General features: G+C 49.3%; 2 protein-coding genes and 2 long non-coding RNA genes across 4 annotated transcripts in view; 3 read left to right on the top strand and 1 right to left on the bottom strand.

Moving 5' to 3' along the window:
* The window catches only part of LOC127918033 (periplakin-like), a 6658-nt gene extending 5595 nt beyond the window's left edge, over positions 1 to 1063 (top strand). The window contains exon 6 of the mRNA XM_052501233.1: positions 881 to 1063. Within this exon, the coding sequence (XP_052357193.1) occupies positions 881 to 1063 (183 nt within the window). The remainder of the gene's footprint in view (positions 1 to 880) is intronic.
* Positions 1064 to 2071: 1008 nt separating this feature from the next.
* LOC127918031 (uncharacterized) lies at positions 2072 to 3529 on the top strand. The gene is made up of 3 exons (XR_008098506.1): positions 2072 to 2097; positions 2508 to 2603; positions 3403 to 3529. It is a non-coding gene; the product is annotated as an uncharacterized LOC127918031 (long non-coding RNA).
* Positions 3530 to 5815: 2286 nt separating this feature from the next.
* On the top strand, positions 5816 to 25524 carry LOC118370367 (periplakin). Its single transcript, XM_052501232.1, has 8 exons — positions 5816 to 5953; positions 16372 to 16523; positions 17673 to 17776; positions 23780 to 23937; positions 24174 to 24352; positions 24725 to 24863; positions 25116 to 25307; positions 25396 to 25524. Exons 2-8 carry the CDS (start codon positions 16480 to 16482, stop codon positions 25522 to 25524), a joined length of 945 nt encoding a protein of 314 aa, XP_052357192.1. The 5' UTR covers positions 5816 to 5953; positions 16372 to 16479.
* On the bottom strand, positions 20119 to 22915 carry LOC127918032 (uncharacterized). The gene is made up of 3 exons (XR_008098507.1): positions 22452 to 22915; positions 20349 to 21774; positions 20119 to 20185 (listed from the first exon to the last, which is right to left on the bottom strand). It is a non-coding gene; the product is annotated as an uncharacterized LOC127918032 (long non-coding RNA).
* Positions 25525 to 25998: the final 474 nt, after the last annotated feature.

Genomic DNA, 25998 nt, shown 5'->3' with positions numbered 1-25998 from the left:
TGTCTGTGTCTGTACCTGTGTCTGTGTCTGTACCTGTGTCTGTACCTGTGTCTGTACCTGTGTCTGCACCTGTACCTGTGTCTGTACCTGTGTCTGTGTCTGTGTCTGTGTCTGTGTCTGTGTCCTGTGTCTGTACCTGTGTCTGTGTGTGTCTGTGTACCTGTGTCTGTACCTGTGTCTGTGTGTCTGTACCTGTGTCTGTACCTGTGTCTGTGTCTGTATCTGTGTCTGTGTCTGTGTCTGTACCTGTGTCTGTACCTGTGTCTGTGTCTGTACCTGTGTCTGTACCTGTGTCTGTACCTGTGTCTGTATCTGTGTCTGTGTCTGTACCTGTGTCTGTGTCTGTACCTGTGTCTGTACCTGTGTCTGTGTCTGTGTCTGTACCTGTACCTGTGTCTGTACCTGTGTCTGTGTCTGTGTCTGTACCTGTGTCTGTACCTGTGTCTGTACCTGTGTCTGTGTCTGTGTCTGTGTCTGTCTGTGTCTGTGTCTGTACCTGTGTCTGTACCTGTGTCTGTGTCTGTGTCTGTACCTGTGTCTGTACCTGTGTCTGTGTCATGTTTTATCCACATACACCCTGGCTTTTCTTCCCTTTGTTCAGTGTGTACCTCAATAACATTCATCCCCGGATGTGTGTGTGTGTGTGTGTGTGTGTGTGTGTGTGTGTGTGTGTGTGTGTGTGTGTGTGTGTGTGTGTGTGTGTGTGTGTGTGTGTGTGTGTGTGTGTGTGTGTGTGTGTGTGTGTGTGTGTGTGTGTGTGTGTGTGTGTGTGTGTGTGTGTGTGTGTGTGTGTTTCATTCACCATCACACTTTCCCCTCTCCCAGAATATGTGTACCAGTGTGTAGGTCTATAGTAGCTATCTCTCCTCTCTCTCCCCAGGCCAGTTCCAGTGCTCGACAGCGCCACCTGTTGAGCCTGCGTGACTACATGCAGCGCTGCACTAATGAGCTGTACTGGATGGACCAGCAGGCAGGGAGATCTCTCCCCAGGCCATCAGTCTATGACTGGAGCCAGATACTAACCTGGACTACCCTGCACGTCACAGACAGTATGAGTAACTAGAGACACACTATAGTACACACACACACACACACACACACACACACACATCACACACACACACACACACTCTCTGACTTCATCTGCACTGACAGAGTAATATATTCAGGGTGATATCTGACACCTGATCCTGCATGTTATCTATAGAACACCTGATCCCCAGACACCTGATCCTGCATGTTATCTGACATCCTACTGATCCTGCATGTTATCTGACACCTGATCCTGCATGTTATCTGACACCTGATCCTGCATGTTATCTGACACCTGATCCTGCATGTTATCTGACACCTGATCCTGCATGTTATCTGACACCTGATCCTACATGTTATCTGACACCTGATCCTGCATGTTATCTGACACCTGATCCTGCATGTTATCTGACACCTGATCCTGCATGTTATCTGACACCTGATCCTGCATGTTATCTGACACCTGATCCTGCATGTTATCTGACACCTGATCCTGCATGTTATCTGACACCTGATCCTGCATGTTATCTGACACCTGATCCTGCATGTTATCTGACACCTGATCCTACATGTTATCTGACACCTGATCCTGCATGTTACGTGTGTTGGAACGTAAAGAGAGACTTGTATCTCTTTTAAATCTCCCACCAGAACTTCATCAGTAAGTGTCTGGAGTCCAAGGAGGCCACTGACACCTCACTGCATGTGACATGATGATGGAGATAAACTCATGACCATCCTGCTGTTATCTGACCACACCATCCTGGCATGTTATCTGAGGTACACACACACACACACACATGTTACACACACACCACACACACACACATCTCCACTGTTATCTGGCAAGAATGTTATTGATCTGACACCTGAACCTGCATGTTATCTGACACCTGACACACACACACACATCACACACCACATCACACACACACACACACATCTCTACTGACCATCCTGGGATGTTAATGTCCTGGGTGAATGAGTGTACACACACACACACACACACACACACACACACACACACACACACACACAGACCATCCTGGCAAGAATGTTATTGAGGTACACACACACACACACACACACACACACACACACACACACACACACACACACACACACTCTACTGACCATCCTGGGATGAATGTTATTGAGGTGTACACACACACACACACACACACACACACACACACACACACACACACATCTCTACTGACCATCCTGGGATGAATGTCATTGAGGTACACATCATTTATCCTCTATCATTCTACTATTGGGGCAAATCCTAACTTCCACTTTAGTCAATGTTGACTTAAGTCATGCATTGATGTCAATGGGAGACTACGGTCAAATCAGACTATTTTAGTGGAAGTTAGGATTCACCCCGACTGAGATTAAAATCCTCACAAACGAATGTGAATGAAAAGCAGCAAACAGACAGTGATGTAACGGAACTCGTCTCCACCTGTCAGGCTCATATGGAGGCTGTGCATGCAGACTGGAAGGAGTACCTGAACCTGCTCATCTGTGAGGAGAACCACCTGAAACACATGGACGAGTACCACAAGGTGATTAGTATACCCTGACCTGACCTTAACCCTGATACCACCTGAAACACATGGACGAATACCACAAGGTGATTAGTGTACTGTGACCTGACCTGACCTGACCTTAACCCTGATACCACCTGAAACACATGGACGAATACCACAAGGTGATTAGTGTACTGTGACCTGACCTGACCTGACACTGACCCACAAGGTGATAACCTGACCTGACCTTAACCCTGATACCACCTGAAACACATAATTAGTGTGATACCTGATACTAACCCTGATACCACCTGAAACACATGGACGAATACCACAAGGTGATTAGTATACCCTGACCTGACCTGACCTTAACCCTGATATCACCTGAATCACACGGACGAATACCACAAGGGGATTAGTATACCCTGACCTGACCTGACCTGACCTGACCTTAACCCTGATACCACCTGAAACACACGGACGAATACCAGAAGGTGATTTAGTATACTGTGACCTGACCTTAACCCTGATACCACCTGAAATGTACAGACCACAACCACAAGGTGAGTCACAGCAACAAGTATTCAGAAAGTATCAGTTGAAGAAATCCTGAATGTTTGAACAGAGTCATTAGATGTGGACAGGCTTGTGTACCAGCATGTGTTGTACAAAGCAACAGCTTCTGAGTTACAGACTTGTCGTGGTACGTAAACAGAGTTGGTTTCGGGCAGAGACCGACTGGCTGCCGGTCGAACTTCGTGTAAATAAACCGTAGCTGCTTTCAGTGATGTTGTTACCTCAGTGTTTTTCCTGACGGGGTCTGTTTTCTCTCCAGTTCCACAAAGAGGCCCGGGACACCCAGGACCTTCTGAAGAGGATGGACAAAGAGGTGGACCAGAAGTACAAACCAGAGTTCAAGGACATGTACCAGATGGAGAGCCTCATCAGAGACCTGGACGTGAGTGGGCTTTACACTACTGTAGTTTACTGAGAGTGGGCTTTACACTACTGTAGTTTACTAACAGTGGGCTTTACACTACTGTAGTTTACTAACAGTGGGCTTTACACTAGTGTAGTTTACTAACAGTGGGCTTTACACTAGTGTAGTTTACTAACAGTGGGCTTTACACTACTGTAGTTTACTAACAGTGGGCTTTACACTACTGTAGTTTACTAACAGTGGGCTTTACACTAGTGTAGTTTACTAACAGTGGGCTTTACACTAGTGTAGTTTACTAAGAGTGGGCTTTACACTAGTGTAGTTTACTAAGAGTGGGCTTTACACTACTGTAGTTTACTAGCAGTGGGCTTTACACTACTGTAGTTTACTAACAGTGGGCTTTACACTACTGTAGTTTACTGAGAGTGGGCTTTACACTACTGTAGTTTACTAACAGTGGGCTTTACACTACTGTAGTTTACTGAGAGTGGGCTTTACAACTACAGTGGTTTACTAGCTGTGGGCTTTACACTACTGTAGTTTACTGAGAGTGGGCTTTACACTACTGTAGTTTACTGAGAGTGGGCTTTACAACTACAGTGGTTTACTAGCAGTGGACTTTACACTACTGTAGTTTACTGAGAGTGGGCTTTACACTACTGTAGTTTACTGAGAGTGGACTTTACACTACTGTAGTTTACTGAGAGTGGGCTTTACACTACTGTAGTTTACTGAGAGTGGGCTTTACAACTACTGTGTTTTACTGAGCTGTGGGCTTTACAACTACAGTGTTTACTGAGAGTGGGCTTTACAACTACTGTAGTTTACTGAGAGTGGGCTTTACACTACTGTAGTTTACTGAGAGTGGGCTTTACACTACAGTGTTTACTGAGAGTGGGCTTTACAACTACTGTAGTTTACTGAGCTGTGGGCTTTACACTACTGTAGTTTACTGAGAGTGGGCTTTACACTACTGTAGTTTACTGAGAGTGGGCTTTACACTACTGTAGTTTACTGAGAGTGGGCTTTACAACTACAGTGGTTTACTAGCAGTGGGCTTTACACTACTGTAGTTTACTGAGAGTGGGCTTTACACTACTGTAGTTTACTGAGAGTGGACTTTACACTACTGTAGTTTACTGAGAGTGGGCTTTACACTACTGTAGTTTACTGAGAGTGGACTTTACACTACTGTAGTTTACTGAGAGTGGACTTTACACTACTGTAGTTTACTGAGAGTGGGCTTTACAACTACTGTAGTTTACTGAGAGTGGGCTTTACACTACTGTAGTTTACTGAGAGTGGGCTTTACACTACTGTAGTTTACTGAGAGTGGGCTTTACACTACTGTAGTTTACTAACAGTGGGCTTTACACTACTGTAGTTTACTGAGAGTGGGCTTTACACTACTGTAGTTTACTGAGAGTGGGCTTTACACTACTGTAGTTTACTGAGAGTGGGCTTTGTACTACTGTAGTTTACTAACAGTGGGCTTTACACTACTGTAGTTTACTGAGAGTGGGCTTTACACTACTGTAGTTTACTGAGAGTGGGCTTTACACTACTGTAGTTTACTAGCAGTGGGCTTTACACTACTGTAGTTTACTGAGAGTGGGCTTTACACTACTGTAGTTTACTGAGAGTGGGCTTTACACTACTGTAGTTTACTGAGAGTGGGCTTTACACTACTGTAGTTTACTGAGAGTGGGCTTTACACTACTGTAGTTTACTGAGAGTGGGCTTTACACTACTGTAGTTTACTGAGAGTGGGCTTTACACTACTGTAGTTTACTGAGAGTGGGCTTTACACTACTGTAGTTTACTGAGAGTGGGCTTTACACTACTGTAGTTTACTGAGAGTGGGCTTTACACTACTGTAGTTTACTGAGAGTGGGCTTTACACTACTGTAGTTTACTAACAGTGGGCTTTAGACTACTGTAGTTTACGAGAGTGGACTTTACACTACTGTAGTTTACTGAGAGTGGACTTTACAACTACTGTAGTTTACTGAGAGTGGGCTTTACAACTACTGTAGTTTACTGAGAGTGGGCTTTACACTACTGTAGTTTACTACAAGTCTGGGACAGATCTGTTTCTGCTTCAGTCAAACAATGACAAGCTGTTGGATAAAGCAGAGACAATTCTTGGTCTGTCAGTTCTGTCTGTTTATCAGGCTGGTTTCTAAACTCCTATCTTAATCAAGAACATTTACATTTTGACAAACTATTAGCCTTAGAACTATAAATCCAAAATGCTTTTTAAAAACTGTGTGTGTTGTGTGTGAGGTGGGCTTTAGGACCAGGCTGAAGGCTGTAGGACCACTTTGATGAACGTGTGAAGGCTCTGGAGAAGCGCAGTCTACAGGTTCTCCCCCTCCAGTTCCGCAGGAACACCCCTCAGAAGCTGCTCCCCGTCGAGGCGCTGTGTGAGTTCGACACTGACGAGGTAAACCTTTACACCTGGACACCTCCACTACTTTACCTCACCCTGTGTGAGACACTGATGTAGTAAACCTTTACACCTGGACACCTTCACTACTTTACCTCACCCTGTGTGTGAGACACTGATGTAGTAAACCTTTACACCTGGACACCTTCACTACTTTACCTCACCCTGTGTGTGAGACACTGACGAGGTAAACCTTTACACCTGGACACCTCCACTACTTTACCTCACCCTGTGTGAGACACTGATGTAGTAAACCTTTACACCTGGACACCTCCACTACTTTACCTCACCCTGTGTGAGACACTGATGTAGTAAACCTTTACACCTGGACACCTTCACTACTTTACCTCACCCTGTGTGAGACACTGATGTAGTAAACCTTTACACCTGGACACCTCCACTACTTTACCTCACCCTGTGTGAGACACTGATGAGGTAAACCTGGATATGCCACCACCCTACTCTAGTTTCAGACTGATACCTTGTCCACCCTACTCTAGTTTCAGACTGATACCTTGTCCACCCTACTCTAGTTTCAGACTGATACCTTGTCCACCCTGCTCTAGTTTCAGACCGGAACCTTGTCCACCCTACTCTAGTTTCAGACTGATACCTTGTCAACCCTACTCTAGTTTCAGACTGATACCTTGTCCACCCTACTCTAGTTTCAGACTGATACCTTGTCCACCCTACTCTAGTTTCAGACTGATACCTTGTCCACTACTCTAGTTTCAGACTGATACCTTGTCCACCCTACTCTAGTTTCAGACTGATACTTGTCCACCCTACTCTAGTTTCAGACTGATACCTTGTCCACCCTACTCTAGTTTCAGACTGATACCTTGTCCACCCTACTCTAGTTTCAGACTGATCCCTTGTCCACCCTACTCTAGTTTCAGACTGATACCTTGTCCACCCTACTCTAGTTTCAGACTGATACCTTGTCCACCCTACTCTAATTTCAGACTGACACCTTGTCCACCCTACTCTAGTTTCAGACTGATACCTTGTCCACCCTACTCTAGTTTCAGACTGATACCTTGTCCACCCTGCTCTAGTTTCAGACCGGAACCTTGTCCACCCTACTCTAGTTTCAGACTGACACCTTGTCCACCCTGCTCTAGTTTCAGACTGATACCTTGTCCACCCTGCTCTAGTTTCAGACTGGGCTTGTCCACCTACTCTAGTTTCAGACTGATACCTTGTCCACCCTACTCTAGTTTCAGACTGATACCTTGTCCACCATACTCTAGTTTCAGACTGATACCTTGTCCACCCTACTCTAGTTTCAGACTGATACCTTGTCCACCATGCTCTAGTTTCAGACTGATACCTTGTCCACCCTACTCTAGTTTCAGACTGATACCTTGTCCACCCTACTCTAGTTTCAGACTGATACCTTGTCCACCCTACTCTAGTTTCAGACTGATACCTTGTCCACCCTACTCTAGTTTCAGACTGATACCTGTTTCAGACTGACACCTTGTCCACTACTCTAGTTTCAGACTGATACCTTGTCCACCCTACTCTAGTTTCAGACTGATACCTTGTCCACCCTGCTCTAGTTTCAGACTGGGCCTTTCCACCCTACTCTAGTTTCAGACTGACACCTTGTCCACCATGGTTTCAGACTGATACATTGTCCACCCTACTCTAGTTTCAGACTGATACCTTGTCCACGCTACTCTAGTTTCAGACTGATACCTTGTCCACCCTGTCTAGTTTCAGACTGATACCTTGTCCACCCTGCTCTAGTTTCAGACTGATACCTTGTCCAGTTACTCTAGTTTCAGACTGATACCTTGTCCACCCTACTCTAGTTTCAGACTGATACCTTGTCCACCATGCTCTAGTTTCAGACTGATACCTTGTCCACCCTACTCTAGTTTCAGACTGATACCTTGGGCCACCCTACTGTAGTTTACAGACTGATACCTTGTCCACCATGCTCTAGTTTCAGACTGATACCTTGTCCACCCTACTCTAGTTTCAGACTGATTTGTCCACCCTACTCTAGTTTCAAACTGATACCTTGTCCACTAACTCTAGTTTCAGACTGATACCTTGTCCACACCTACTCTAGTTTCAGACTGATACCTTGTCCACCCTACTCTAGTTTCAGACTGATACCTTGTCCACCCTACTCTAGTTTCAGACTGATACCTTGTCCACCCTACTCTAGTTTCAGACTGATACCTTGTCCACCCTACTCTAGTTTCAGACTGATACCTTGTCACCCTACTCTAGTTTCAGACTGATACCTTGTCCACCCTACTCTAGTTTCAGACTGATACCTTGTCCACCCTACTCTAGTTTCAGACTGATCCCTTGTCCACCCTACTCTAGTTTCAGACTGATACCTTGTCCACCCTACTCTAGTTTCAGATTGATACCTTGTCCACCCTACTCTAGTTTCAGACTGACACCTTGTCCACCCTACTCTAGTTTCAGACTGATACCTTGTCCACCAACTCTAGTTTCAGACTGATACCTTGTCCACATGCTCTAGTTTCAGACCGGAACCTTGTCCACCCTACTCTAGTTTCAGACTGACACCTTGTCCACCCTGCTCTAGTTTCAGACTGATACCTTGTCCACCCTGCTCTAGTTTCAGACTGATACCTTGTCCACCCTACTCTAGTTTCAGACTGATACCTTGTCCACCCTACTCTAGTTTCAGACTGATACCTTGTCCACCATGCTCTAGTTTCAGACTGATACCTTGTCCACCCTCTCTAGTTTCAGACTGATACCTTGTCCACCATGCTCTAGTTTCAGACTGATACCTTGTCCACCCTACTCTAGTTTCAGACTGATACCTTGTCCACCCTACTCTAGTTTCAGACTGATACCTTGTCCACCCTACTCTAGTTTCAGACTGATACCTTGTCCACCCTACTCTAGTTTCAGACTGATACCTTGTCCACCCTACTCTAGTTTCAGACTGATACCTTGTCCACCCTACTCTAGTTTCAGACTGATACCTTGTCCACCCTACTCTAGTTTCAGACTGATACCTTGTCCACCCTGCTCTAGTTTCAGACCGGAACCTTGTCCACCCTACTCTAGTTTCAGACTGACACCTTGTCCACCATGCTCTAGTTTCAGACTGATACATTGTCCACCCTACTCTAGTTTCAGACTGATACCTTGTCCACGCTGCTCTAGTTTCAGACTGATACCTTGTCCACCCTGCTCTAGTTTCAGACTGATACCTTGTCCACCCTGCTCTAGTTTCAGACTGATACCTTGTCCACCCTACTCTAGTTTCAGACTGATACCTTGTCCACCCCTACTCTAGTTTCAGACTGATACCTTGTCCACCATGCTCTAGTTTCAGACTGATACCTTGTCCACCCTACTCTAGTTTCAGACTGATACCTTCTCCACCCTACTCTAGTTTCAGACTGACACCTTGTCCACCATGCTCTAGTTTCAGACTGATACCTTGTCCACCCTACTCTAGTTTCAGACTGATACCTTGTCCACCCTACTCTAGTTTCAGACTGATACCTTGTCCACCCTACTCTAGTTTCAGACTGATACCTTGTCCACCCTACTCTAGTTTCAGACTGATACCTTGTCCACCCTACTCTAGTTTCAGACTGATACCTTGTCCACCCTGCTCTAGTTTCAGACTGATACCTTGTCCACCCTACTCTAGTTTCAGACTGATACCTTGTCCACCCTACTCTAGTTTCAGACTGATACCTTGTCCACCCTACTCTAGTTTCAGACTGATACCTTGTCCACCCTACTCTAGTTTCAGACTGATACCTTGTCCACCCTACTCTAGTTTCAGACTGACACCTTGTCCACCCTGCTCTAGTTTCAGACTGATACCTTGTCCACCCTACTCTAGTTTCAGACTGATACCTTGTCCACCCTACTCTAGTTTCAGACTGATACCTTGTCCACCCTACTCTAGTTTCAGACTGATACCTTGTCCACCCTGCTCTAGTTTCAGACTGATACCTTGTCCACCCTACTCTAGTTTCAGACTGATACCTTGTCCACCCTACTCTAGTTTCAGACTGATACCTTGTCCACCCTACTCTAGTTTCAGACTGATACCTTGTCCACCCTACTCTAGTTTCAGACTGATACCTTGTCCACCCTACTCTAATTTCAGACTGACACCTTGTCCACCCTACTCTAGTTTCAGACTGATACCTTGTCCACCCTACTCTAGTTTCAGACTGATACCTTGTCCACCCTGCTCTAGTTTCAGACCGAACCTTGTCCACCCTACTCTAGTTTCAGACTGACACCTTGTCCACCATGCTCTAGTTTCAGACTGATACATTGTCCACCCTACTCTAGTTTCAGACTGATACCTTGTCCACCTGCTCTAGTTTCAGACCGAACCTTGTCCACCCTACTCTAGTTTCAGACTGACACCTTGTCCACCATGCTCTAGTTTCAGACTGATACCTTGTCCACCCTACTCTAGTTTCAGACTGATACCTTGTCCACCCTGCTCTAGTTTCAGACTGATACCTTGTCCACCCTACTCTAGTTTCAGACTGATACCTTGTCCACCCTGCTCTAGTTTCAGACTGATACCTTGTCCACCATGCTCTAGTTTCAGACTGATACCTTGTCCACCCTGCTCTAGTTTCAGACTGATACCTTGTCCACCCTACTCTAGTTTCAGACTGATACCTTGTCCACCCTACTCTAGTTTCAGACTGATACCTTGTCCACCATGCTCTAGTTTCAGACTGATACCTTGTCCACCCTGCTCTAGTTTCAGACTGATACCTTGTCCACCATGCTCTAGTTTCAGACTGATACCTTGTCCACCCTACTCTAGTTTCAGACTGATACCTTGTCCACCCTACTCTAGTTTCAGACTGATACCTTGTCCACCATGCTCTAGTTTCAGACTGATACCTTGTCCACCATGCTCTAGTTTCAGACTGATACCTTGTCCACCCTACTCTAGTTTCAGACTGATACCTTGTCCACCCTGCTCTAGTTTCAGACTGATACCTTGTCCACCATGCTCTAGTTTCAGACTGATACCTTGTCCACCCTGCTCTAGTTTCAGACTGATACCTTGTCCACCATGCTCTAGTTTCAGACTGATACCTTGTCCACCATGCTCTAGTTTCAGACTGATACCTTGTCCACCATGCTCTAGTTTCAGACTGATACCTTGTCCACCCTGCTCTAGTTTCAGACTGATACCTTGTCCACCCTGCTCTAGTTTCAGACTGATACCTTGTCCACCCTACTCTAGTTTCAGACTGATACCTTGTCCACCATGCTCTAGTTTCAGACTGATACCTTGTCCACCATGCTCTAGTTTCAGACTGATACCTTGTCCACCATGCTCTAGTTTCAGACTGATACCTTGTCCACCCTACTCTAGTTTCAGACTGATACCTTGTCCACCCTGCTCTAGTTTCAGACTGATACCTTGTCCACCATGCTCTAGTTTCAGACTGATACCTTGTCCACCATGCTCTAGTTTCAGACTGATACCTTGTCCACCATGCTCTAGTTTCAGACTGATACCTTGTCCACCCTACTCTAGTTTCAGACTGATACCTTGTCCACCCTACTCTAGTTTCAGACTGATACCTTGTCCACCATGCTCTAGTTTCAGACTGATACCTTGTCCACCATGCTCTAGTTTCAGACTGATACCTTGTCCACCATGCTCTAGTTTCAGACTGATACCTTGTCCACCCTACTCTCCTGATACCTTGTCCACCATGCTCTAGTTTCAGACTGATACCTTGTCCACCATGCTACTCCACACACACGCTTCTTCTGACAATCATTATAGCTTTTCTCTCTCTCCATCTGTCCCTCCTTCTCTCCTCCTTTCCCCCTCTCTCTCCTTCTCCTCACTATCCCTCCTTCTACCCCTCTCTCTCTTCTTCCCCCTCTCTCTTCCCCGTCTCTCTTCCCCCTCTCTCCATCTCCCCGTCTCTCTTCCCCCCTCTCTCCCTTCCCCCTCTCTCTCCATCTTCCCCCTCTCTCTCCATCTTCCCCTCTCTCTCCATCTTCCCCCTCTCTCCATCTTCCCCCTCTCTCTCCATCTTCCCCCCTCTCTCTCCATCTTCCCCCTCTCTCTCCATCTTCCCCCTCTCTCCATCTTCCCCCTCTCTCTCCTTCTTCCCCCTCTCTCTCCTCCTTCCCCCTCTCTCTCCATCTTCCCCCTTCTCTCTCTCCTCCTTCCCCCTCTCTCTCCTTCTTCCCCTCTCTCTCCTTCTTCCCCTCTCTCTCTCTTCTTCCCCCTCTCTCTCCATCTTCCCCGTCTCTCTTCCCCTCTGTCTCTATTCCCCCTCTCTCTCCTCTTCTTCCCCCCTCTCTCTCCTTCTTCCCCCTCTCTCTCCTTCTTCCCCCCTCTCTCTCCTTCTTCCCCCCTCTCTCTCCATCTTCCCCCCTCTCTCTCCTTCTTCCCCCCTCTCTCTCCATCTTCCCCTCTCTCTCCATCTTCCCCCTCTCTCTCCTTCTTCCCCCCCTCTCTCCATCTTCCCCCTCTCTTCTCTCTCCATCTTCCCCCTCTCTCTCCTTCTTCCCCTCTCTCTCCTTCTTCCCCTCTCTCTCTCCTTCTTCCCCTCTCTCCCATCTTCCCCCTCTCTCTCCTTCTTCCCCCTCTCTCTCCTTCTTCCCCTCTCTCTCCATCTTCCCCTCTCTCTCCATCTTCCCCCCTCTCTCTCCTTCTTCCCCCTCTCTCTCCATCTTCCCCGTCTCTCTTCTCCCCCTCTTTCTCCATCTTCCCTGTCTCTCTTCCCCCTCTCTCTCCATCTTCCCTGTCTCTCTTCCCCTCTCTCTTCCCCCCTCTTCCCCCTCTCTCTCCTTCTTCCCCCTCTCTCTCCATCTTCCCCCTCTCTCTCTCCTTCCCCCTCCCTCTTCACCCCTCTCTCTCTATCTTCCCCGTCTCTTCTTCCCCTCTCTCCATCTTCCCCCTCTCTCTCTCCCGTCTCTCTTCCCCCTCTCTCTCCTTCTTCCCCTCTCTCTCCCCCTTCTCTCTCCCTTCTTTCTCTTTCCCCGTCTTCCCCCTCTCTCCATCTTCCCCCCTCCTTCTTCCCCTCTCTACCCCCCCCCTCACTGCTTTACCCCCCTGTCTCTCTCTCCTTTTCTCCAGTCATTCCCTAATCCTATGTGCGGTGTGTTTTTCTGTTATCATGACTAAGCACAATCTGACTGCACCACATCTTCTCCTCTCTCCTCTGGTTCCTCCTCCTCTCATCCTCCTTCACTCTCACTCCTTTCATTCTAGTCCCCTGAATACGGTGTTGTGTTGTAATGTATTTAAAGCCTTTAAGAGGCCTGTGCTCTCTGCATCTTATTTAAGCCTTCAGGGGATCAGCCACAGGCTGGGGGGGTTTAGGAGTGGATTTGGAGAGCTGTAGAGGAGGGGTGTGTGTGTGGAGCAGTCGAGAGAGCTCTTAAGATTTAGGAACAGGATCAAACGATGAGGGGAAACGCAGTGTTGTGTTATGATTTATTCCCCCATATGACTGGTGAAAACAGTGAACTGTAATTTACTAACTAGGGCTTAGTGGTTCCCTGGTCAGGACGTGTGGTCAGGTCGTGTGGTCAGGTCGTGTGGTCAGGTCGTGTGGTCAGGTCGTGTGGTCAGGTCGTGTGGTCAGGTCGTGTGGTCAGGTCGTGTGGTCAGGTCGTGTGGTCAGGTCGTGTGGTCAGGTCGTGTGGTCAGGTCGTGTGGTCAGGTCGTGTGGTCAGGACGTGTGGTCAGGTACGTGTGGTCAGGTCGTGTGGTCAGGTCGTGTGGTCAGGTCGTGTGGTCAGGTCGTGTGGTCAGGTAGTGTGGTCAGGTCGTGTGGTCAGGTAGTGTGGTCAGGTAGTGTGGTCAGGTCGTGTGGTCAGGTAGTGTGGTCAGGTAGTGTGGTCAGGTAGTGTGGTCAGGTCGTGTGGTCAGGTAGTGTGGTCAGGTCGTGTGGTCAGGTCGTGTGGTCAGGTAGTGTGGTCAGGACGTGTGGTCAGGTAGTGTGGTCAGGTAGTGTGGTCAGGTAGTGTGGTCAGGTAGTGTGGTCAGGTAGTGTGGTCAGGTGGCGTGGTCAGGTGGCGTGGTCAGGTAGTGTGGTCAGGAGGCGTGGTCAGGTACGTGTGGTCAGGTAGTGTGGTCAGGTGGTGTGGTCAGGTAGTGTGGTCAGGTAGTGTGGTCAGGTAGTGTGGTCAGGAGGCGTGGTCAGGTCGTGTGGTCAGGTCGTGTGGTCAGGTAGCGTGGTCAGGTAGTGTGGTCAGGTAGTGTGGTCAGGTAGTGTGGTCAGGTAGTGTGGTCAGGTAGTGTGGTCAGGTAGTGTGGTCAGGTAGTGTGGTCAGGAGGCGTGGTCAGGTAGTGTGGTCAGGTGGCGTGGTCAGGTGGCGTGGTCAGGAGGCGTGGTCAGGAGGCGTGGTCAGGTTGTGTGGTCAGGTAGTGTGGTCAGGTCGTGTGGTCAGGTAGTGTGGTCAGGTAGTGTGGTCAGGTAGTGTGGTCAGGTAGTGTGGTCAGGTAGTGTGGTCAGGAGGCGTGGTCAGGATGTGTGGTCAGGTAGTGTGGTCAGGTAGTGTGGTCAGGTAGTGTGGTCAGGTCGTGTGGTCAGGTAGTGTGGTCAGGTAGTGTGGTCAGGTAGTGTGGTCAGGTAGTGTGGTCAGGAGCGTGGTCAGGAAGCGTGGTCAGGAAGCGTGGTCAGGAGGCGTGGTCAGGAGGCGTGGTCAGGTAGTGTGGTCAGGAGGTGTGGTCAGGTAGTGTGGTCAGGTAGTGTGGTCAGGAGGCGTGGTCAGGAGGCGTGGTCAGGAGGCGTGGTCAGGAGTGTGGTCAGGAGGCGTGGTCAGGAGGCGTGGTCAGGTAGTGTGGTCAGGTAGTGTGGTCAGGTAGTGTGGTCAGGAGGCGTGGTCAGGTAGTGTGGTCAGGAGGCGTGGTCAGGAGGCGTGGTCAGGTCGTGTGGTCAGGTCGTGTGGTCAGGTCGTGTGGTCAGGTGTGTGGTCAGGTAGTGTGGTCAGGACGTGTGGTCAGGTAGTGTGGTCAGGTCGTGTGGTCAGGTCGTGTGGTCAGGTCGTGTGGTCAGGTCGTGTGGTCAGGTCGTGTGGTCAGGTAGTGTGGTCAGGTCGTGTGGTCAGGTAGTGTGGTCAGGTGGTGTGGTCAGGTCGTGTGGTCAGGTAGTGTGGTCAGGTAGTGTGGTCAGGTAGTGTGGTCAGGTAGTGGGTCAGGTCGTGTGGTCAGGTAGTGTGGTCAGGTAGTGTGGTCAGGAGGCGTGGTCAGGTAGTGTGGTCAGGTAGTGTGGTCAGGTAGTGTGGTCAGGAGGCGTGGTCAGGTAGTGTGGTCAGGTGGCGTGGTCAGGTGGCGTGGTCAGGAGGCGTGGTCAGGAGGCGTGGTCAGGACGTGTGGTCAGGTAGTGTGGTCAGGTAGTGTGGTCAGGTAGTGTGGTCAGGTAGTGTGGTCAGGTAGTGTGGTCAGGAGGCGTGGTCAGGTAGTGTGGTCAGGTGGCGTGGTCAGGTAGTGTGGTCAGGTAGTGTGGTCAGGTAGTGTGGTCAGGTAGTGTGGTCAGGACGCGTGGTCAGGTAGTGTGGTCAGGTAGTGTGGTCAGGTAGTGTGGTCAGGAGTGTGGTCAGGTAGTGTGGTCAGGTGGCGTGGTCAGGTGGCGTGGTCAGGAGGCGTGGTCAGGAGGCGTGGTCAGGACGTGTGGTCAGGTCGTGTGGTCAGGTCGTGTGGTCAGGTAGTGTGGTCAGGTAGTGTGGTCAGGTAGTGTGGTCAGGTAGTGTGGTCAGGTAGTGTGGTCAGGACGCGTGGTCAGGACGTGTGGTCAGGTAGTGTGGTCAGGTAGTGTGGTCAGGTCGTGTGGTCAGGTAGTGTGGTCAGGTAGTGTGGTCAGGTAGTGTGGTCAGGTAGTGTGGTCAGGTAGTGTGGTCAGGAGGCGTGGTCAGGAGGCGTGGTCAGGAGGCGTGGTCAGGAGGCGTGGTCAGGAGGCGTGGTCAGGTAGTGTGGTCAGGTAGTGTGGTCAGGTAGTGTGGTCAGGTAGTGTGGTCAGGAGGCGTGGTCAGGAGGCGTGGTCAGGAGGCGTGGTCAGGAGGCGTGGTCAGGAGGCGTGGTCAGGAGGCGTGGTCAGGTAGTGTGGTCAGGACGTGTGGTCAGGTAGTGTGGTCAGGTAGCGTGGTCAGGTAGTGTGGTCAGGAGGCGTGGTCAGGAGGCGTGGTCAGGAAGCGTGGTCAGGTAGTGTGGTCAGGTAGTGTGGTCAGGTAGTGTGGTCAGGAGGCGTGGTCAGGAGGCGTGGTCAGGAGGCGTGGTCAGGAGGCGTGGTCAGGAGGCGTGGTCAGGAGGCGTGGTCAGGAGGCGTGGTCAGGAAAAGCCTTATCCAAAGTGGTTCAGTGAGTGAACCTCTATTTGTGTTCTGGTTCTTCCATAACAGATCAGTGAGTGAAACTCTGTGTAATGTTGTGGTTGTCCATCCCAGGGTCAGATCCTGCGTGGAGAGAGGTACACCCTCCTGAGTAACAAGGGGCCCAAGTGGGAGGTGAAGGACGCGGCCGGGCGTAAACTGACGGCTCCGGGGGCCTGCTTCATGGTCCCCCCCACAGACCCAGAGTCTGTCGCCGTCTCCAACAGGTAAGTCTGTTTGTTATGGAGGGGTGTGTGTGTGGAGTGGAGAGGTGTGTGTGTGTTATGGGGTTATGGAGTGGAGAGGTGTGTGTGTGTGTTATGGGGTGGAGTGGAGAGGTGTGTGTGTGTGTTATGGGGGTATGGTGGAGAGGTGTGTGTGTGTGTGTGTGTGTGTGTGTGTGTGTGTGTGTGTGTGTGTGTGTGTGTGTGTGTGTGTGTGTGTGTGTGTGTGTGTGTGTGTGTGTGTGTGTGTGTGTGTGTGTTATGGGGGTAGGGTGGAGAGGTGTGTGTGTGTGTTTGTGTTATGGGGGTAGGGTGGAGAGGTGTGTGTGTGTTTGTTATGGGGGTAGGGTGGAGAGGTGTGTGTGTGTGTGTGTTTGTTACGGGGGTAGGGTGGAGGGGTGTGTGTGTGTGTGTGTGTGTTATGGGGTTAGGGTGGAGAGGTGTGTGTGTGTGTGTGTGTGTGTGTGTGTGTGTGTGTGTGTGTGTGTGTGTGTGTGTGTGTGTGTGTGTGTGTGTGTGTGTGTGTTTGTTTGTTACAGGGGTAAGGTGGAGAGGTGTGTGTGTGTGTTATGGGGTTAAGGTGGAGAGGTGTGTGTGTTATGGGGTGCATGTGTCTGTCTACTGTGTGCCTGTGATTGTGTAATGGTGTACTTGTACACTGTGTAACAGGGTCTGTTGTTTCCCGAGACGGTGTACTTGTACACTGTGTAACAGGGTCTGTTGTTTCCCGTGACGGTGTACTTGTACACTGTGTAACAGGGTCTGTTTCCCGAGACGGTGTACTTGTACACTGTGTAACGGGTCTGTTGTTTCCCGAGACGGTGTACTTGTACACTGTGTAACAGGGTCTGTTTCCCGAGACGGTGTACTTGTACACTGTGTAACGGGGTCTGTTGTTTCCCAGTCGGTGTACTTGTACACTGTGTAACTGTCTTAAGAGACGGTGTCTTGGTCTGTTGTTTCCCTGGAGGAACTGAGACGGTGTGTGTACTGTACACTGTTTAACGGGGTCTGTTTCCCGAGACGGTGTACTTGTACACTGTGTAACAGGGTCTGTTTCCGAGACGGTGTACTTGTACACTGTGTAACAGGTCTGTTTCCCGAGACGGTGTACTTGTACACTGTGTAACGGGGTCTGTTGTGTGTTTCCAGTCTGGCCGGCCAGCAGAAGGGTATTAAGATGAAGGTGTCTGGCAGTAAGACCACCCTGGTCAAACGCCTGGAGGAACTGAAGAAAGACGGCTCTGCTGGCTCTGGTAGGTACTGTCATGGTATGTCATGTTATGTCATGTTATGTCATGTCATGTTATGTCATGGCATGTCGTGTCATGGTATGTCATGTCATGTTATGTCATGTCATGGCATGTCGTGTCATGGTATGTCATGTCATGTCGTGTCATGGTATGTCATGTCATGGTATGTTATGTCATGGTATGTCATGTTATGTCATGGTATGTCATGGTATGTCGTGTTATGTTATGTCATGGTATGTCATGTTATGTCATGTTATGTCAGGGTATGTTATGTCATGGTATGTTATGTCATGGTATGTCATGTTATGTCATGGTATGTCATGTTATGTCATGGTATGTCATGTTATGTCATGGTATGTCATGTTATGTCATGGTATGTCATGTCATGGTATGTTATGTCATGGTATGTTATGTCATGGTATGTCATGGTATGTCGTGTTATGTCATGGTATGTTATGTCATGGTATGTCATGTTATGTCATGTCATGTTATGTCATGGTATGTCATGTTATGTCATGTCATGTTATGTCATGGTCTGTCATGTCATGTCGTGTCATGGTATGTCATGTCATGGTATGTTATGTCATGGTATGTCATGGTATGTCATGGTATGTCGTGTTATGTCATGGTATGTTATGTCATGGTATGTTATGTCATGGTATGTCATGGTATGTCATGGTATGTTATGTCATGGTATGTTATGTCATGTTATGTTATGTCATGTCATGTTATGTCATGGTTATGTCATGTTATGTCATGTTATGTTATGTCATGTCATGTTATGTCATGTTATGTATGTCATGTTATGTTATGTCATGGTATGTTATGTTATGTCATGTATGTCATGTTATGTCATGTTATGTCATGGTATGTTATGTCATGTTATGTCATGTCATGTCATGGTATGTCATGTTATGTCATGTTATGTCATGTTATGTCATGTTATGTCATGGTATGTCATGGTATGTCATGGTATGTCGTGTTATGTTATGTCATGGTATGTCATGTTATGTCATGTTATGTCAGGGTATGTTATGTCATGGTATGTCATGGTATGTCAGGGTATGTCAGGGTATGTCATGGTTATGTCATGTTATGTCATGGTATGTCATGTTATGTCATGTTATGTCAGGGTATGTTATGTCATGTTATGTCATGTTATGTCAGGGTATGTTATGTCATGGTATGTCATGGTATGTCATGTTATGTTATGTCATGGTATGTCATGTTATGTCATGTTATGTCAGGGTATGTTATGTCATGTTATGTCATGTTATGTCAGGGTATGTTATGTCATGGTATGTCATGGTATGTCAGGGTATGTTATGTCAGGGTATGTCAGGGTATGTTATGTCATGTCATGGTATGGTATGTTATGTCATGGTATGTCATGGTATGTCATGGTATGTTATGTTATGGTATGTTATGTCATGTTATGTCCCTGTCTCAATCTCTGAATGCTCGGCTAATAAAAGCTAACTGACGTTTAACTTCTGAAGTGCTACCCTCTAAAACAGGCGTCTCCAGACCTGTTGCTACCCTCTATAACAGGCGTATCCAGACCTGTTGCTATCCTCTATAACAGGCGTCTCCAGACCTGTTGCTACCCTCTATAACAGGCGTCTCCAGACCTGTTGTTACCCTCTATAACAGGCGTCTCCAGACCTGTTGCTATCCTCTATAACAGGCGTCTCCAGACCTGTTGCTACCCTCTATAACAGGCATCTCCAGACTTTTCTAGCATGAGCTCCTTTAAAAAAAATGAAACATGTCGCAAGCAACGCTTAATTCTTATTTTATTTATGACCGTCTGAACATCTTGAAGAACCATCTGTCCTTAATGGCCGTATACTCCTTATAATCACCACCCGGCACAACCAGAAAGAGGACTGGTCCACCCCTCAGAGCCTGGTTCCTCTCTATAACAGAAAGCTGGTCTCCAGACTTTCCTCTCTACCCTTTAAAAAAGAGGACTGGTCCACCCCTCAGAGCCTGTTCCTCTCTTACCCGGCACAACCAGAATGAGGACTGTCTCCCCTCAGAGCTGGTTCCTCTCTACCCTTAACCAGAAAGGCTGTCCACCCCTCAGAGCCTGTTCACTACCCGGCACAACCAGAAAGAGGACTGGTCCACCCCTCAGAGCCTGGTTCCTCTCTACCCGGCACAACCAGAAAGAGGACTGGTCCACCCCTCAGAGCCTGGTTCCTCTCTACCCGGCACAACCAGAAAGAGGACTGGTCCACCCCTCAGAGCCTGGTTCCTCTCTACCCGGCACAACCAGAAAGAGGACTGGTCCACCCCTCAGAGCCTGGTTCCTCTCCACCCGGCACAACCAGAAAGAGAAAGACTGGTCCACCCCTCAGAGCCTGGTTCCTCTCTACCCAGTACAACCAGAAAGAGGACTGGTCCACCCTCAGAGCCTGGTTCCTCTCTACCCGGCACAACCAGAAAGAGGACTGGTCCACCCCTCAGAGCCTGGTTCCTCTCTACCCGGCACAACCAGAAAGAGGACTGGTCCACCCCTCAGAGCCTGGTTCCTCTCTACCCGGCACAACCAGAAAGAGGACTGGTCCACCCTCAGAGCCTGGTTCCTCTCTACCCGGCACAACCAGAAAGAGGACTGGTCCACCCCTCAGAGCCTGGTTCCTCTCTACCCGGCACAACCAGAAAGAGGACTGGTCCACCCCTCAGAGCCTGGTTCCTCTCTACCCGGCACAACCAGAAAGAGGACTGGTCCACCCCTCAGAGCCTGGTTCCTCTCTACCCGGCACAACCAGAAAGAGGACTGGTCCACCCCTCAGAGCCTGGTTCCTCTCTACCCGGCACAACCAGAAAGAGGACTGGTCCACCCCTCAGAGCCTGGTTCCTCTCTACCCGGCACAACCAGAAAGAGGACTGGTCCACCCCTCAGAGCCTGGTTCCTCTCTACCCGGCACAACCAGAAAGAGGACTGGTCCACCCCTCAGAGCCTGGTTCCTCTCTACCCGGCACAACCAGAAAGAGGACTGGTCCACCCCTCAGAGCCTGGTTCCTCTCTACCCGGCACAACCAGAAAGAGGACTGGTCCACCCCTCAGAGCCTGGTTCCTCTCTACCCGGCACAACCAGAAAGAGGACTGGTCCACCCCTCAGAGCCTGGTTCCTCTCTACCCGGCACAACCAGAAAGAGGACTGGTCCACCCCTCAGAGCCTGGTTCCTCTCTACCCGGCACAACCAGAAAGAGGACTGGTCCACCCCTCAGAGCCTGGTTCCTCTCTACCCGGCACAACCAGAAAGAGGACTGGTCCACCCCTCAGAGCCTGGTTCCTCTCCACCCGGCACAACCAGAAAGAGGACTGGTCCACCCCTCAGAGCCTGGTTCCTCTACCCAGTACAACCAGAAAGAGGACTGGTCCACCCCTCAGAGCCTGGTTCCTCTACCCAGTACAACCAGAAAGAGGACTGGTCCACCCCTCAGAGCCTGGTTCCTCTCTACCCGGCACAACCAGAAAGAGGACTGGTCCACCCCTCAGAGCCTGGTTCCTCTCTACCCGGCACAACCAGAAAGAGGACTGGTCCACCCCTCAGAGCCTGGTTCCTCTCTACCCGGCACAACCAGAAAGAGGACTGGTCCACCCCTCAGAGCCTAGTTCCTCTCTACCCGGCACAACCAGAAAGAGGACTGGTCCACCCCTCAGAGCCTGGTTCCTCTCTACCCGGCACAACCAGAAAGAGGACTGGTCCACCCCTCAGAGCCTGGTTCCTCTCTACCCGGCACAACCAGAAAGAGGACTGGTCCACCCCTCAGAGCCTGGTTCCTCTCTACCCGGCACAACCAGAAAGAGGACTGGTCCACCCCTCAGAGCCTGGTTCCTCTCTACCCGGCACAACCAGAAAGAGGACTGGTCCACCCCTCAGAGCCTGGTTCCTCTCTACCCGGCACAACCAGAAAGAGGACTGGTCCACCCCTCAGAGCCTGGTTCCTCTCTACCCGGCACAACCAGAAAGAGGACTGGTCCACCCTCAGAGCCTGGTTCCTCTCTACCCGGCACAACCAGAAAGAGGACTGGTCCACCCCTCAGAGCCTGGTTCCTCTCTACCCGGCACAACCAGAAAGAGGACTGGTCCACCCTCAGAGCCTGGTTCCTCTCTACCCAGTACAACCAGAAAGAGGACTGGTCCACCCCTCAGAGCCTGGTTCCTCTCTACCCGGCACAACCAGAAAGAGGACTGGTCCACCCCTCAGAGCCTGGTTCCTCTCTACCCGGCACAACCAGAAAGAGGACTGGTCCACCCCTCAGAGCCTGGTTCCTCTCCACCCGGCACAACCAGAAAGAGGACTGGTCCACCCCTCAGAGCCTGGTTCCTCTCTACCCGGCACAACCAGAAAGAGGACTGGTCCACCCCTCAGAGCCTGGTTCCTCTCTACCCGGCACAACCAGAAAGAGGACTGGTCCACCCCTCAGAGCCTGGTTCCTCTCTACCCGGCACAACCAGAAAGAGGACTGGTCCACCCCTCAGAGCCTGGTTCCTCTCTACCCGGCACAACCAGAAAGAGGACTGGTCCACCCCTCAGAGCCTGGTTCCTCTCTACCCGGAAGAGGACACAACCAGAAAGAGGACTGGTCCACCCTCAGAGCCTGGTTCCTCTCTACACAACCAGAAAGTACAGAGCCAACCAGAAAGAGGACTGGTCCACCCTCAGAGCCTAGTTCCTCTCTACCCGGCACAACCAGAAAGAGGACTGGTCCACCCCTCAGAGCCTGGTTCCTCTCTACCCGGCACAACCAGAAAGAGGACTGGTCCACCCCTCAGAGCCTGGTTCCTCTCTACCCGGCACAACCAGAAAGAGGACTGGTCCACCCCTCAGAGCCTGGTTCCTCTCCACCCGGCACAACCAGAAAGAGGACTGGTCAACCCCTCAGAGCCTGGTTCCTCTCTACCCGGCACAACCAGAAAGAGGACTGGTCCACCCCTCAGAGCCTGGTTCCTCTCCACCCGGCACAACCAGAAGAGGACTGGTCAACCCCTCAGAGCCTGGTTCCTCTCTACCCGGCACAACCAGAAAGAGGACTGGTCCACCCCTCAGAGCCTGGTTCCTCTACCCAGCACAACCAGAAAGAGGACTGGTCCACCCCTCAGAGCCTGGTTCCTCTCCACCCGGCACAACCAGAAAGAGGTCCACTGGTCCTCTACCCAGAAAGAGGACTCCACCTCAGAGCCTGGTTCCTCTCTACCCGGCACACCAGAAAGAGGACTGGTCCACAGAGCCTGGTTCCTCTCTAGAAACCAGAGGGACTGGTCCACCCCTCAGAGCCTGGTTCCTCTCTACCCAGTACAACCAGAAAGAGGACTGGTCCACCCCTCAGAGCCTGGTTCCTCTCTACCCAGTACAACCAGAAAGAGGACTGGTCCACCCCTCAGAGCCTGGTTCCTCTCTAGGTTTCTTCCTAGGTTCCTACCCTTTCTAGGACGTTGTTCCTAGCCACCGTGCTTCCACAGCTACAGAGTTTTTGTATAAGGACTTTGTGACACCTGCTGGTGTAAAAAGCACTTTATAAATAAATGTGATTGATTGGTTTCCATGTCATGTGACTACTGGAGTTAATCACTAGAGCTGCAGCTTGTCATGATTTGTAGGCCAGTGTGATTGTCTGATTTGTGAATGTGATGTTATGAGTGTCTGGTTCTATAGTGTGTGTGTGTGTGTGTGTGTGTGTGTGTGTGTGTGTGTGTGTGTGTGTGTGTGTGTGTGTGTGTGTGTGTGTGTGTGTGTGTGTGTGTGTGTGTGTGTGTGTATCTGATTATGTGTATGTTAGTTGTATCTGATTACGTGTATGTTATTTTGGTGTGTGATTTGATTGTGTAGGGATGTTGTGATTATTGAGTCTGGTTGTATATGATTTGTTGTGTGTGTTATCTTGGTGTGTGATTTGATTGTGTATGGATGTTGTGATTATTGAGTCTGGTTGTATATGATTTGTTGTTGTGTTATCTTGGTGTGTGATTGACTGATGACTATTATAGACAAGGAGGAGCAGCAGTGTCGCCAGCTGATGGCCGGTCTGGACAAGGTGACCAGTGACCTGGACAAACAGGAGAAGGCCATCTACTCTCGAGTACGTCCCCCTCTGGAGCAGACCAGGCCTCTGCAGGACAGCGCTGACCGTCTGCAGGATGTCAAGGTAGTTCCTGCACAGAGGGTGTAGAGCGGTAGAGATGCTTTTCCTCCTCCTACTCTTCTCCTGTCCTCCTATTTAGACTAGAGTCCTTTCGATACAGTTTTAAAACCCATTTAATCCTACCAAAGAAAGTCTTGAGAGAGTTGTTTTATGCTTATCGAGGAAGTACTTTTAGTTAGTTCCAGGAAGTGTACACTTTTTTAAAACATTTTAATGCTTATCCCATATTCTTCCATCAGGACATTGCGGCCGTGGTTCGTAAGATCGAGCCGGAAAAGTCGTCCAAGGTGAGGGAGGCTGAGACGTTCCTGACCTCTAACCCTAAATGTGCCAGCGCCCCTCAGCTGAACGGCAAGGTGAACGAGGCCAGCAACAAATACGACAAGATCAACCTGCTGCTCAAGTGCTCCGAGGACAAGTGAGTAGCTTTCTGTACTTGTTAGTTGAGATGTTAGTAGTTACACAGAACTCAGGACCAGGGTGGCAGCGTAGCCTAGTGGTTAGAGCGTTGGACTAGTAACTGAAAGGTTGCAAGTTCAAATCCCCGAGCTGACAAGGTACAAATCAGTCCCTGAACAAGGCAGTTAACCCCACTGTTCCTAGGCCGTCATTGAAAATAAGAATTTGTTCTTTAAATGACTTGCCTAGTTAAATAAAGGTTTTAAAAAAAACAGAGTGTTCCTGTTTTACTAGGATGACTAACCTGGAGGCCACTATGACACTATTTAAACACGTTTTAAATGTCATTTTATTCTAATGTAATTTAATCATATCATGTGTTTGTTTACAGGCTTCAGAATTCCAACCGCCTGGAGAACTCCCTTCAAAACGGGAAATCTTTATTGTCCAGCTACGAGAACAAGCTGGCCAGGGAGGAAGTGGCCCCAGCAGACATCTCATCTCTGGAGAAGACACAGCGTCAACTGGCTGTAAGATGGCTGCCCTCTGATCGCTCGTTTATTCTCAACAGGATTCATGTTTAGATCCAAATGGATCTTCTCCACAAAGGAAATGTTTTGTATCAGTACAGATACCAAAGACAGAAGCATATTTACTAATGACATACAGTATAAATAAATGTATGATGAGCTGGAAGATCTGAGCTACACACTCATATCTCAACTTTGTCATGGTTGGGGAAGAACTTCACACAATTCAACCTCCACTTCCTCTCCCGACAGGATATTGCATCAGAGCTGAAGACCAAGAGGTCCGCGGTGACGGAGACGGAGGCTAACCTGCGTGTGGCCAAAGGCAGCTGTGACACCATGGCAACCAAGCTGCAGGAGCACTGCCCCGACATCGAGAGGCAGGAGGGAGAGGTCCGGAGACTTAACAAACGCTACGACAACCTCAACAGGCAGATCACACAGGTAAACCTTAACAAACGCTAACAACCTCAACAGGCAGATCGACACCAGGTAAACGGAGACTTAACAAACGCTACGACAACCTCAACAGGCAGATCGACACCAGGTAAACGGAGACTTAACAAACGCTACGACAACCTCAACAGGCAGATCGACACCAGGTAAACGGAGACTTAACAAACGCTACGACAACCTCAACAGGCAGATCGACACCAGGTAAACGGAGACTTAACAAACGCTACGACAACCTCAACAGGCAGATCGACACCAGGTAAACGGAGACTTAACAAACGCTACGACAACCTCAACAGGCAGATCGACACCAGGTAAACGGAGACTTAACAAACGCTACGACAACCTCAACAGGGATCGAACCAGGTAAACCGAGACTTAACAAACGCTAGCAGGCAGATCACACCAGGTAAACGGAGACTTAACAGGCAGGCATCGACACCAGGTAAACGGAGACTTAACAAACGCTACGACAACCTCAACAGGCAGATCGACACCAGGTAAACGGAGACTTAACAAACGCTACGACAACCTCAACAGGCAGATCGACACCAGGTAAACGGGACAGAACTGTGACTTCAAATGAATGATCAAATCAAATGTTATTGGTTGCTATTGGTTGCTATTGGTTGCTATTGGTTGTTATTGGTTGCTATTGGTTGTTATTGGTTGCTATTGGTTG

This window comes from Oncorhynchus keta, unplaced genomic scaffold (assembly GCF_023373465.1).
Source record: "Oncorhynchus keta strain PuntledgeMale-10-30-2019 unplaced genomic scaffold, Oket_V2 Un_contig_12850_pilon_pilon, whole genome shotgun sequence".
NCBI classification, from domain to species: Eukaryota; Metazoa; Chordata; class Actinopteri; order Salmoniformes; family Salmonidae; genus Oncorhynchus; species Oncorhynchus keta.
Note: the sequence above shows the minus strand (reverse complement) of the source record. Positions and strands in the feature narration are given on the sequence as shown.

What these genes read in the sequence shown, in the direction of transcription:
- LOC118370367 (XM_052501232.1), top strand. Translation starts at nt 16,480, where the DNA reads ATGGTCCCCCCCACAGACCCAGAGTCTGTCGCCGTCTCCAACAG. An exon ending in ACCGTCTGCAGGATGTCAAG is followed by an intron (nt 23,938 to 24,173) that starts GTAGTTCCTGCA and finishes TTCTTCCATCAG; the next exon opens with GACATTGCGGCCGTGGTTCG. An exon ending in AGACACAGCGTCAACTGGCT is followed by an intron (nt 24,864 to 25,115) that starts GTAAGATGGCTG and finishes CTCTCCCGACAG; the next exon opens with GATATTGCATCAGAGCTGAA.